Source organism: Cynoglossus semilaevis, chromosome 6, assembly GCF_000523025.1.
Source record: "Cynoglossus semilaevis isolate Cse_v1.0 chromosome 6, Cse_v1.0, whole genome shotgun sequence".
Classification (NCBI taxonomy): Eukaryota; Metazoa; Chordata; class Actinopteri; order Pleuronectiformes; family Cynoglossidae; genus Cynoglossus; species Cynoglossus semilaevis.
Genome location: NC_024312.1, coordinates 5,964,998 through 5,978,531, shown reverse-complemented (window position 1 = coordinate 5,978,531; position 13,534 = coordinate 5,964,998). Strand labels below are relative to the sequence as shown.

Here is a 13,534-nt window from a genome sequence, read left to right as displayed (position 1 = left end):
ATCCAGAGTAGGTCCACGTTGAGAGGACTACGCAAAATGTGTTTGTTTGAAAAAAAAAGTGAATCCTTGTCGGTGATCTGTTTTTCTAATCCAGAGGCAAGTATTCCGATGGCTTTGGAGGATTGGCCAACGTCCACGTCCTCAGTACAAATATCTTCAAACTATACAGCGAAGGGTGCTTAACAGAAGAACCAAAGACTTTGGGTACAGAAGTGTGATGGCAAGTTAAGCTATAAAGGGTATAAAAAGTTTTCTTTTTGTGCAGTTTTTCCACTAGGGTATGGTTGGGTTTTTTTTTTGGTTTTTTTTTAAGCTTTTTATTCCTTTTTTTTGAACGTGTTTTAAATATAGATTGTTTTAAGTTTGTAAGAAAGAAAGCAAAGGAGGATAGTTTACAGCTAGTGTACATTTCCTAAGCTCGTTTACTTTTTTTTTTTTTTTTTTTTTTTCCTCCATTTCGCAGTGTTTAGAAAGAAGTAGGAGGCACTTGGTTCCATCTCTGTGTTCCCAGGCTCGGGGCCATGGAAGGTCTGGTCGGACGCTCGCAGCAGTGAATGGCTTAGTGGGAAAAGGGTGTTAGGGTGAAGGTGAGGGGTTGAAAACCGTATCAATGTTTTGGGGTTTTTTTTAAATCCTGGAGAGATAAAGGTTGGAGTAGTACATGGCTTGTTTTTATTTATCTATACATTTTTAAGCTTTTTTTGACTGTTGTTACTGTTAATGATACACAAGTCGGACGCCAGAGATTTAGCAACGTTTATCAGGCTTTAAAAAATAGGACTATTTCCGCATTTTATCCAAAAAATGGCTTTTTCTCAGTGAAAACATTCTCAGTCTCTGGATCAATTGGACTTGTTTTTCTTACCAGACTCTTCTGAGAGCAGCTCATGTGACAAATAAGACTATGGGTTTACACTGCAGATGTCGGACTCCCGTTGGATGAGGGTGTGATGTCACCTGCAGTACGCTGTGTTTACAAGAGTACATATTGATGACAGCCTGTCAGTGTGTAGTCATTTTTAAGCTGTTGTTCTCCATTAAATGTTTCATCACAGCACAGTGCAGGACAGTTATTTTTGTCTTTCTTCAATTCCTGCCAGTTTAGCAAGAGAATTGTGTCAAGCGTTGTGTTCAAACAGGCCCAGGTTTTACATAAAGTAAGAAAACTGTCAGTAAATTGGAACTATTTTTGTATTCTATTTCCTTTCTATTTCCTTATAAATATCTCTGTTTGGTGGTGGGGATTTTCCGATTTATAATATGTGCTGTGGTTAAAAAAAAAGGCTGGGATACACTTCTCTACAGCGTTACTCCCCTAAACCGAGACCTCCTTGAGGCTAGCTAAACCTTAGCGAGGATGGCTTTGACGGACTACGGTCGGTGTTGCCTGTAAATAGAGCAGTATATCGTTCAACCTGGTCGTCACATGAGGCTAAAATATAACTTCCGCCTTCTCCTTGTGTAGCATTGTACCTCCTGGAATAAAAGCTGCTAACAAAAGCAGTGAGGCCAGGTAGCTTGAGATGTTTGTTTACCTCTTGGAAACTGTTACAACTGTTACAACTGTTACATGCCAGCGACATCTGCAGCAGCACTGCTTCCCGTTGCCTCCATTTTTGCTCAAACAAAATACTGTCTGTATTCCCCAAACCTACAGGGAAGCACCAATAAACAGAGTGCATTTATGGCCATTTCCAGGTACAGTCTGTTTGTTTTCCTAAACATCTGGGTAAACAAAGTGGTTTCAAAACCAACTGATTTCTAGATTTTGACAACTTTCTAAGTGGAGCAGAGAAATGATTAAGGTGAAAATATGAACGGATGAGTCTTTGTGCAGATCTGACTCTCTCCACCAAACAGCAGTAGTTCAAGAATGGTTTGTGTGAATTTGACACGCCCCCACCCCCACACACTCCTTTACTTTATGATGCCACAAGTGAGAGCAGGGTGTTTCAGACGAGGTGAAGGGCGGGGTGATTCAGATCAGACCAAGCAGACACCAGTCCAGTAGGACTCTGCCCGGCTTCATCAAAAACTACAAAAGAGCGTACGGATCATGACAGGCTGACGTGGGGAAACTACAGCAGATTTATACATTTGGATTCACACAGTTCACCTTTGTTTGATGTAATACACTCATCGCTGTCAAGGCCTTTCAGTTGTTTCATTTGAAAAGAAGAAAGTCATAACAACGCAAACGCAGACCCGATCACGTGAGTTCGTCCCAAGACCCTCTTCCTTTCATTTCCTTCACATCATGATGTAACGTAGTGTAACAAGCCAGCTAAATTAGCATCCCTCCACTTTAATAACATCACATCAATGCTCATATATCAGGCGACCTGATACAAGGTCGAGTTCATTCCCCAAATTCTGAATAAGACGGTTCCATCACAGACTCTGACGTGAGTCCCCTCCAGACTTTGGCTCCAGGGCGATCCATTTCCTTCTACTCCATCGTACTCATTTCTCATTCAGTAATGATCTTGTCCAAACTAAAATATGCCCAGTTTCTTTTTTTTTTCCCCCTCTCTTGTATCCAGTTTCATCCCAGTATGTCCAGATAGACCGGTGTGGCTTTCATCAAAGTAAACAGCATCTTCTGGATGTCCTTAATGTTGAGGCGCTGTTGCGGCTCTCTCTGCCAGCAGCCCAGCATAATATCGTAGACCTCTTTGGGACAGAGCCTGGGGCGTTCCAGTACCCTGCCCTGAGTAATGCACTCGATTACCTGTGAAGACCGAGACATGAGGTTATTGGAAAATCTTCATTTTTGTCCTGTTCACCTCACTCAATGTTTTCAGCGTCCCAGAACAAGGGGAGTGGGTGCAGTGTTTATTTAACCAAATGGTAGAACTTTTACTGAGTGGAAAAGAACATGCAACCTCTAAAAAGACGCACCATTGATCTTCTCGCTGTTGGCCGACTTTCCAAACCACATTTATGTGAGACAATCCCTAAAAGATTGTTGTTGTTTTGTCACTAAAGATTTCCATGAGCATATTTCACTTTTCGATGCAAAGATAAAGGACAAACTTTCGCACTATCATGCATTTGGAGGTTGGGTTTTTTTTCATTAGGCCACTGAACGTTTTTGTTGAGTTAGTAATAAATTTATTAGAGTCTTGAAAGCCTTTCTAGATGGTCATTTACAAAAAGTCTAACGTGACTAAAATCTGAGAGATTGAGTGGAAAATACCCTCTCTTTTTTTTTCTTTTCAGCAACACATCACTAAAACATCATATTATAGGAATAACAAAATAAAACAGAACAGAACAAAGATGTGTCCCAGGCACTTTACTAACTTTTGTCCGGATGTATCTTTAAAACACCTGGTCAGAGGTGAGAACAGATCAGGCCTTTCCCAAACAGAATTTTCCCTCAAAAACCCAAACTCTGTCTCCACGTTTAAACACCGCAGAACCACGGATACATGTCGTCATGACAATTTCATAAACAGAATGAAAGCACCGAGTAAAACTGCTCCAACTCCTGGGTTTTGTTTGCGTTCTGAAATATGGTGAGTCATTGTTTATTCATGTCTTCATTATATCAGAGATGCAGGAACAGGGAGCAGCTGTACGCCGTCACACACATGGCAACTGTAAAGATTCCTGATGCAGAATTTATTGCACATGTTTAAAATTTGATTGGATTTATTTGTTTCAAACCGGATTAAAGTTGCTTCTCTGGGGTCTTTCAGAGTTGACAGATTATTTATCGTTCATATACATGTACCTCGTTGTTAGCGAGCTGAAACCACGGCTGCTTGCCGTAGGTGAAGATCTCCCACAGGATGACTCCGAAGCTCCACACGTCACTCTCTGTTGTGAACTTCCTGTACATGATGCTTTCCGGGGGCATCCAACGGATAGGCAGCATGGTGTGACCTCCCACCTGAAGACAGATTACCATGACATCACGGAATTTAATCTACTGAGACCATTTGTAAATTGTACTTTCATCGTGTGGCTTCAAAGTACCATATTCTCTGGACTATAGGTCGCACTAAAATTTGTGTTCATTATTTTCACACTGACAGCAGATAGAGGGCACTGGTGCGACCTATACCTCAGAGCAACTTATAGTCCGGAAAATATGGTATATACGTTCAATTTTCCATTCCTCAATATAGTCCGGAAAATATGGTATATCCGTTCAATTTTCCATTCCTCGAAGTTAATTTAGTGAATTAATCACTTCAACATAAATAATAAAAATGACTAGCTATTGAAAGAAAGCAAGTTTTTTTTTTTTTTTTTAAAGGTTAATTTTTTTGTACCTTCACATCTGTTCACCTGTCATGTTTTTATTTCTAGCGGCTGTTTCTATTAGAGTCGAGCCCTGTGATTTTTAACAAAGTAATTTGCCTGGACGATCAATAATGCTCAGGACAGAGGTCTTTTCATCTGTCTGTACACTTTTCAGTCTCGGGGTCAGTCGATATTAAATCATATCATTTATTATAATGCCCATATGGTCGAGGGTTTAATCTGCTGTGTCTGAACTGCAGGCAGTTCCAAGACTTTGAGTGACTGTTTGACCGCAGCAGAATTATCCCGTGAAAGGCTGACTGAGAGGAGACTGGAGACAGCAGGTGAATGCTAATCACTTCTGAGGGGAATACAGGAGGTGAGCACTGTCTTTGGGTAAGAGTCTGACTTTTTTTTAAAAAGACACTTTCTGAAATAGACTCAGTCGAGTTGAGTTATTTATGTTGTACACATTATTCTGAGATTTTGCTCGTGCAGATGTGACTACTTTGTCGTCTTCGACAAAGTAAAGCCTGAGAAGAAATCCAAACCAGGAAAAACACAGGTAAAGACCGTGTCAATTACTCTGAAAAAAATAACTTCTTGCTACCTGCAGACGTCCCTTAATTCTCAAACAGACCATAAAATAGTCCACTTACGGTTCTAAGGAGGGCAGGACTGACATTCACTGCCAATATTTTCACTTCGACCAATTACAATGCAGCTGGGAGAGTCTCCTGCTCTATCTTTGAAACGCTGTCGCCATCTTTAAAGACAGCCTTTTTTCCATACAGGCATGAAAATGACATATCATTACCATTTTTCCCCCTTGGGACCAAAGTGAGAAGTATTTCATCCAGAGTCCGGGGCTCATTAAAGTGCTGCAGATCTCCAAAAAACACTGCCGCCGGAATCATTTGTGTCAACCTGAACTAGTTTGTGCGGGTTAGAAGCTAAAGCATAGAACCTCCATAAATTCCAAAATAAAACCAAGACAAATGTTTATTTGATCAGTGATTAAAACTATTAAGAACACTGGCATGAAATGTTCTAAAGGAAACGGGGAAGGAAATTGAATATTTTCCAAACCTGATTATAAATTTCTCAATTGAATATTTTCCAAACCTGATTATATTTTTTTCTTTTTTTTTCTTATGGGTCTCTGAAAATGACCCTTTGATTTTTCTCCCCTTGTCTTTCCAAAAGTACTTTCCAACATGCACCGGTTTTGCTGAGTCAAGTTTAGATGCCTTTTCTGGGTTAGGAAAAGGCTGAGTAGGCAATAATGTGAACGATCTGACAGAACAAAGGAATTTTCAATGATTTATGCCAAATGGAATTAGCGCTCAGTGCTACGGCATCGAAGCTAATGCCCTGATTTCGGTTAAGAACTATAAATGGTACAAAGTTCGAGTATCCTTACCCTGTAATAGTCTGTGCTGTAAATATCTCTGGACATGCCAAAGTCTCCTATTTTTACCAGGAGTCCATTCCCCACCAGACAGTTCCTCGTTGCCAGATCACGGTGCACAAAGTGTTGAGATGCCAAGTAGATCATCCCGTTTGTGATCTGACTGGCTATGTGGAGCATCTGGGACAGACCCAGCTCCCCATTGGTCTGTAGAGGTTGTCCATCCACCAGGATCATGGCGTCGGGCCCGTGGGCTCTATGGAAATGGTAAAAATGAACTTGATAAGACACACAGAAAAAAAAATCTTTGGTCTTAAGTTGACCCTGAACGCAGACCATTACGGAGGCGGTGGCCATTTTACTAAGAAGCTTCATGTGGTGTTTATAAATAGGGTGTATTATCTTGGGTGCTATTTCTGTAAACAATGCAATAACAGAAAGCAAACCTTGACCCGTGTGGTCTGGTAATGAACTACACTGCAACAGCGTCTACAGACCCGTGTTCACGAAAACACCCCCTACTGGTCGTCATAACAACACAACATAACCAGCAACCGTTTTGCTAGAGCCCAGATATTGTAAGACCACAATATCTTTAGTCAAATGTTTATCCATGTAGTTAATGTTTTATAATTACACAGTGACTCCACCACAGGAGGGAGCCTGTGGTGAAGGTAGAACAGCAACGAAGTGTGTGCATGAGGGGGAGAGGGATAGGTCGGTACCAGCATTAATGGACAACGAAGCTGAGGTTAGAATCCCAGGTCCATGGACCCACACCCATATATACCGTGTTCTCTGTCTGTACGCACACACACAAAAACACACACACACATGTTGGTGAAGCCTATCTTGTTAGAACACAGTGAGGCCAGATCAACCCAAAGGCCGTGTCCTTACCCTGATCCTAACCACGGGTCACACCTTTGACCTCGTCAGGAGAACACGGACACACACGCTCTCTGGTGCTAGACTAAATACCAACGTCATATTTTTCAGGGCAAAGCATTCTGGGAGCAACTATAGCCTAATCACAGCAGACATAATGGAGCTCATTAGCCCAGTAACTGCACTTTCGTATTCAGGCATTTAGCCAGGGCTCACATTGGCCCTGGTTATACCTTGCCATTAAAAGACCATTACGAGAGGACAGCTTTAAATACAGATGTGAATACAGTAAGATGGACTCAAGAGACAGTGAGACAAACGTTCTCAGAACCATTCAATTTGGGTTGAACTAAGGTAAAATGTTAACACTTCCTGGAACAACAGAACTCTGGTACTTTACTTCAGGACGTTAATGTTTGAAATGTCTGGCCTCTGCGTCCATTTGTGACGGACTTACCTGAGGAACTTATTTAGATCTCCGTGTTTCATGTACTCAAAGACCATGATGAGAGGGTCGCCGTCCACGCACACACCATAAAACTTCACTATGTGCTCATGCTGAAGGTTGGTCAGCAGCTCAGCCTCACGCTGGAAATCCTTCCTGGCTGCGAGAGTGGGGTCTTTCAGGGTCTGGAAAAAGTTAGAGCAACAATTCAAGGCCTCTTCAAGGGTTACCCTTTGGTCTTCCAAATAACGTCTCACAAAAAGTATATGTAATGAAATATAATGACTAAATCACAGCCTGTTTAGTTGAAGACAACACTGATATACTGGCAGGAATTGAAGAAAGACACTCACAAAGATCTTCTCCAACAGCTCTGATTATTTTTTTGTTTTTAGTTTTCATAGCCATCTGCTGCCCCCTAGCAGAAGAAGATTTAATTGTTTTGCCTTTCATGCTTTGACGAGTAAAGAAAAATTATATGCAATAAATAAATAATAGTTTTCAGCCCAATTTTTTCTCACGGCACAGTAGATTTCTTTAAATATTTACATCTGGTCAAACAATTTTACTTTTCTTTTTTTTTGGATATCCCAAGCAAAATCCATTTTGTTTGGCATCATTTTTTAAAATTAAATTCTAATTATGTCATGTCATGTGTTCACAGGCGTGTTTACTTTTTGTTTTTTAATCTTCAAATGAATGAAAACAGATCAGTTGAATGAGTTCAAAGAAGGCACTTCATTTACTTGTCGTTGGAGGTCAAGCCACTCCCCCCCCGACTCACCCCCACCCACGCACAAACACTACATGTATGAGAGTCAACAGGAAGTAAAAAAAAAAAAAACAGATAAATTTTAGTGAGAAAATGCATCTGATTTGTTTTTGTTCTCCTCCATTTCCTGCTGCCTCCTCCTGCCTGTGTTTATTTTCCATGACTTGGTCCTCTTTCATTACGCCCCCACTTTACGCCCCCAGTTAGGGCAAAAAGGTCAGTGGGCTCACAGAGAAGCTGTGCAGTAATGGCCTTCATTCACGACGCAAAGTTTATTCTTCAGTGAATGACAGTAATGGGTCGAAACACTCTGATTACTGTAATTGCAGTTATGGAGGTGCTGTTGCCATGGTTACCTCCTTGTTTATCTCTCATCTATTTTCTCCTCCACACCCTGTCCACTACTGCTTCGTGAGTGGATGTCCCTCACACTATAGGCTTCTAGAATTTGAACAAACGTCGTTGTTCAAAGTCTTATTCCGGACGACCGTCCACGTCTCCAGCCTTTTTTCGCTTCAACATCACCAACTTTGTAGATTTTTTTCTCGTTATGTGCAAGTTTTGCTCAACATCAGGAGGAATGATTCTGAACGACACCAGACACGGTCCACGGTTCCGGCCTCTTACCTTGATAGCCACTAGCATCTTGTCCTTGGTGGGACTCAGGTTGTAACATTCAGCAAGAAAGACTTTTCCAAAAGCTCCTTCTCCAAGTTCCCTCTTCAAAACGATGTCGCGTCGCTTAATGTGTTGAACATCTGCAAGAATACAAAAAAATACTTCATTCTTTACTGCAGTGGTTACTATTTACTGCAGGCTCCCTCGCTCGGAGATTGGTGTATTATCATCTTATACACGGTGTTTGCCTTTGCCAAAGTCTACGGATGGAAAAAAAGAAAAATACTTGTTTGCAGTTGGATGAACTCCAGGAAGTTGTCATCGTCGTTCCTGCAGAACATTTGTGAGCATCATGTTCTGAAACAAAATATGTTTCTACAGATCTTGTTTTTTTCCAGTGTGAAAACAAACTAACTCCTTCCCCCGTCCACTCTGCGTCACGGGTCACCACAGTGAAAGCTTTGGGGTTTTCAATGCTCTTTCTAACAGAGTTTTCCAAGTTTGATGTGCAGGGTCAGACAATAGTTTTCCTTGGGATCATTATCTACTAAAATCTGATTTTTGTGTCATTTTATTTGTGTGTCCGGTCCAGAAAAATATAGTTTGTGACCCTTACTAATGTGTGAGAAGCTCAGAGATTCACAGGCACAAAATGGGTTTCAAATTACTTTAGCAATTTATTTTCCCACCTTCATTATTTTAAAACCACTTCAGGATGTTTTTTTTAAAAACAAACACAGTAAGGTATTCTTGTAGTGATGCATTCTAAAAGCAAGTACCGTATTTTGCGGACTATAAGTCACTCTGGACTATAAGTCACAACTATAAGATGTCAGTGTAAAAATGACTAACGTGCAATTATGTATTTTAATATAGAGTATAAGTCACAAACCCAGCCAAAGGAATTTTAATTTTTTGAGAATGTGTTATAATTTCATTGGTTTCTTTATGAATTTCAATTAAAATATTTTTGTTTTTTATCTTTATTCCTAAGCTAAAAAAAAGATGAGAATTCTGACGTGTGTGAATATATATGACAGTTCTGTGCAGGTTAAACATTACATTTGTTAACCTAGTTAACCCAAACTAGGTTAAGAAAATCGTACTGGATCCAACCGTTGTTCACTTCCTGCCGTATTCTTTCTCATCTTTGGTGTATTTTTTCATCACCATGGTGTCTGTTGTCAAGGTTGATGTTGTTGAACCGTTTACTACGTCAACCACTGGATGCTCATGCCGCGCTCTGTTTATCTGAATTTCCAGAGCTTTGATGGGTTGTCCTTGAGGAACCAGTCTTCCAGTGGATGGAGGGACTGGAAGATTTTTAATCTATTTCTCAGCAACCTACGTTCACCTCAGTGTGCAGAAGTTGGTTAAATTCCCATCATCCATCACCAGCACGTCATGCACAGGTGCAGCTAAGAAGCTCACAATAGGCTGAAATATAAATATACGTGTCTGAAGCTTCTGGAGGATTCCACTGCTGCGTTCACGATCTCTTTGACTATTTTATTCTTTTATTATGTTCAACTTTTTTTAAATTATTGTTCCTCTGTAAATAAACATAACAATAGTGCTAATACTGCTACTACATGGACGATGCTAAACAAAAAGATCCCACAGACCATGGTAGAAAATGTGTAATTTAATTGATTTTTAGATTGTATTTTATTACTTTTATTCAATATTTAATCATTATTACATTTGTTTAGCATAAGAGCTAAGCTAATGAACATGTTTTTAGTACTGTATACTCCCACTGAATAATAAACTTAATTAGTTAATTGTAAGGAATACAATGGGAAACTCAATGGAAAGCAGCATATAACAGAGTAAAATATATATATTTTTTTTCTGTGCCAGTTGTAACGCGTTTCTTCAGCAACAAATATTAAACATTAAAATCAAAATGATCATATGAACAGACGTGGACACACAGGTCTCACTATGACCTTCAATCTTTAACAGTCACTCAAACTCCAGCCAGCGCCGAGGTGTCCTGTGTGCATGGCTTAGTGGTTTAAACACACACACACACACACACACACGGCTCTATGTGAATGAATTGACCGTTCTGCCACTGGGTTGCAATTAACTGTAATGAGCTCTGGGACTCACATCAGCCACATGGACGTAGAGGTTCTGCAGAGACTCAAGAGGAACAAGAGAGCAACAGAGCTCACCAGCAGAGAGGGACATTCCAATCATTTCAACAGTTACCGACTTGAGCAAAACAAACCCTTTGTCCACCGTGTGTCTTATTGACTTGAGCAAAACAAACCCTTTGTCCAACGTGTGTCTTATTTTTAAATACACATTACAAACAATAACATGACAAAAAGTGTCCTTTTAAAAAAAAAATACTTACACATTACAAACAATAACACAAAAAATAATGATGATCATCTGCACTGATACATAAATGTTATGACTTATACTCAGGTGTGACTTATATATTAAAATATATCATTTCACATAGACAGCCACCAGAGGGCGCTCTAGGCCTGTGTACCAGTATTTGCTACTACTGTGCTACTGAAAATGTACATGTTTTGTTATTTTCACACTGACGGCCACTAGAGGACACTGTACCTGGCTGGTGCGATTTCTTATACTCGACCAATAAATAAAAATAGCCTAATCTTATTTTTTTTACCGTCTCAAATATAAACTTGCGCTAAGCTGAATACAGTAGAGTTACTGATGTTCTGTTTCCTACAGCTGGTCTGGTACTGGTGGCCAGTTTTCCAGAGGTGGTGTTTGTGTTGTGAAAGATGATTGGACGCTTGTTTTGGGTCAGATGATGAAGATGGTGATTAGTTAATAAATGACTGACTTTCAAGCAGAATCACATGCACAAACACATCACTGCAGCAGCGGAGATAGAGTGTGTAATCACACAGGGTGACTCTTGTGATGGATCTGCGTCACCATTGGCAACAGCAACAGTGTGAATGTGTGTGGTCTAAACACTGGCTCAATCAGAAACAGAAGAGCCGGATCAAGACCTAATTTTTGAGGTTCTGTTTCAAGTTATACTTCAAAAGACATTTGTGGTCGGATCGGGTTCAAAGGCAGAATCGGCTCTTATAGAATAGTTCAGGCTAAAAAGCTGTGGTAATACAGTGTGTCCGACCAAATGGCAGAATGGCTGAGCAAACCGTCGTGTGTACGTGCAGAGAATCCTGTCCGTCCTGGAGACTCGCTGAGATTTATGTGGCTGTACTGACAAAAGAAACGATTTGCTCTGCCACTGAGGTAAGAATACTATCTGTGTTCAATCCAGACACGAGCAGCACAGAGAGGCAAACAGGACACACGGGGGACGAAGTACTGCTGGGAACCCAAGATGTTGTAGTACTTCTACGAACGTGAAGTTCAAATATTTCATAATCGGTACAAGGTGTCCAGAGGCAGACACCGCGTATCATTGGACACATGTTTAAACCTTGTCTCCCCGCAGAATAAAAATGTCTCCTGACGTTTTTAAATGACATCAAGGATCAACCTGAACTGAATCATCTTAAAGGAGCAACCCGTCTATTGTCAATACTGCGTCAGCACAAGTTAAAAAAGTCCAATACTGCGTCAGCACAAGTTAAAAAAGAACAAATACGTTGTGTAGGGACGTCTGTCCTGGTTTGATGTAATGGACAGTATTCTGTTAAGGTGTGTGTGTGTGTGTGTGTGTGTGTACTCACAGGTGGTGGGTTTGTTGCAGTTGTGTCCATGTCTGAAATACTGCGGGTTCTCTATGACGGGGATTCTGGTCATACCGATGACCACAGCATCAGAGCCAGGGTCCAGGGTACAGGGGCTGACGATTCCATGGTTGACATGATGAAGAGGGCTTGCAGAGTCTTCCTCACCACTAATCACTGCCACTGGGCCTGAAAAGAAAGCGAGAGATGATGAAGTACCTAGTAAGTATCAGGTCAAGGACCTTTGTAGTGCATGGAATATAGGCTAGTACTTTTTTATGTGCAAATTACATCAATATATTGCATGCTGATATATAGATATTTTAAGGAGCAATATTTAAAAATATTGCGTCTTGAACTTCAGTCACCGATCGTACCAACTGTATTTACCCAACATTTATTCTCGCTTCAAATGTCCGACGTAGATAAATACATCAAATACACAATATTTTCTGAATTTAGGTCTGAGTACAAATAAATCCTGCCAGACGACAGGACAGACACGCCAACAGTCAGATAAGATTCCCTTCTAGTAAAAACTATAATATAACCGACTTCTGTTACAACTATAAACTGCATATGAGAAGTCGATGCAGCGATCGTTTTACACAGCATCGATTCAAAGGGAAGTCCCAGAAAGTCTTCCATTACCATCGAAGGAAATCTAGGACTACGTTCACACTCCAGGGGGAAGTGAACCAACCTCGCCTGTTTTCCCCCCAGTATGGAAACTTTTCGGATTTTCTTTTGACACTTTGAACAATGCAACTGTGACCAACTCAACGCAAATTTCAAAGTCCGATTTCCCCCGAAAACAAAAATAACATGAACAGCTTATCACCGCCCTGTCACCCTGGTCTTTCTGCCACCGTGATTATTCCCAGTTCTCTAACGAGCTTCCCATTTTGATACCTGTCTCCTATTGGCTTTTCTTCTAAACTCTGTGACCCATTAAACGACCCGATCAGCTGCGAGGGCGGACCAGCTAGTTGTCAGACCATTAGCCTGTGAGGTATCTCCGTGTTATTCTTCCCAGTCCAAACGAAACATCCCTTCATTAGAATGCCTTAAAACCAAAGTGCTGCAATAAAAGATATAAAACAATGTTGGGTGTAGCTACATGACAGGGTGAACAGATGTGGCACGTCTGAAAAATGAACATGTTTTAGGACCGCATTAGTTTTCATGATGGATATTAAAAAAACCAACACACAAAAAAAACAACCAAACAAACAACAACTTAAACTCAAGTAGTGTAACTAAAAAGCAGTTAAACCTGTAAACTGTGAGGTTTTAGTGTCTCTTTTTGTGTGTTTTGTGTTTCCCTCTGACGGCTCAAGCTGACGGCCGACTCCAGCTTGTTGTCCTCTTTTATCATGGAGCATTAAAAAGCGTAATGCTCCTGCCAAAACTAGGCTGTGGGTTCCAGCAGTTGTGGGGGGGGG

The 13,534-nt window shown here is 40.7% G+C and overlaps 1 protein-coding gene across 1 annotated transcript; it reads right to left on the bottom strand.

Annotated features, from left to right (window-relative positions):
* Window positions 1–1,211: 1,211 nt before the first annotated feature.
* On the bottom strand, window positions 1,212–13,467 carry LOC103379873 (NT-3 growth factor receptor-like). The gene is made up of 7 exons (XM_025056325.1): window positions 13,422–13,467; window positions 12,090–12,308; window positions 8,398–8,528; window positions 7,011–7,183; window positions 5,678–5,921; window positions 3,740–3,898; window positions 1,212–2,731 (listed from the first exon to the last, which is right to left on the bottom strand). The coding sequence occupies exons 1-7, from the start codon at window positions 13,465–13,467 to the stop codon at window positions 2,546–2,548; spliced, it is 1,158 nt and encodes a 385-aa protein (XP_024912093.1). The 3' UTR covers window positions 1,212–2,545.
* Window positions 13,468–13,534: the final 67 nt, after the last annotated feature.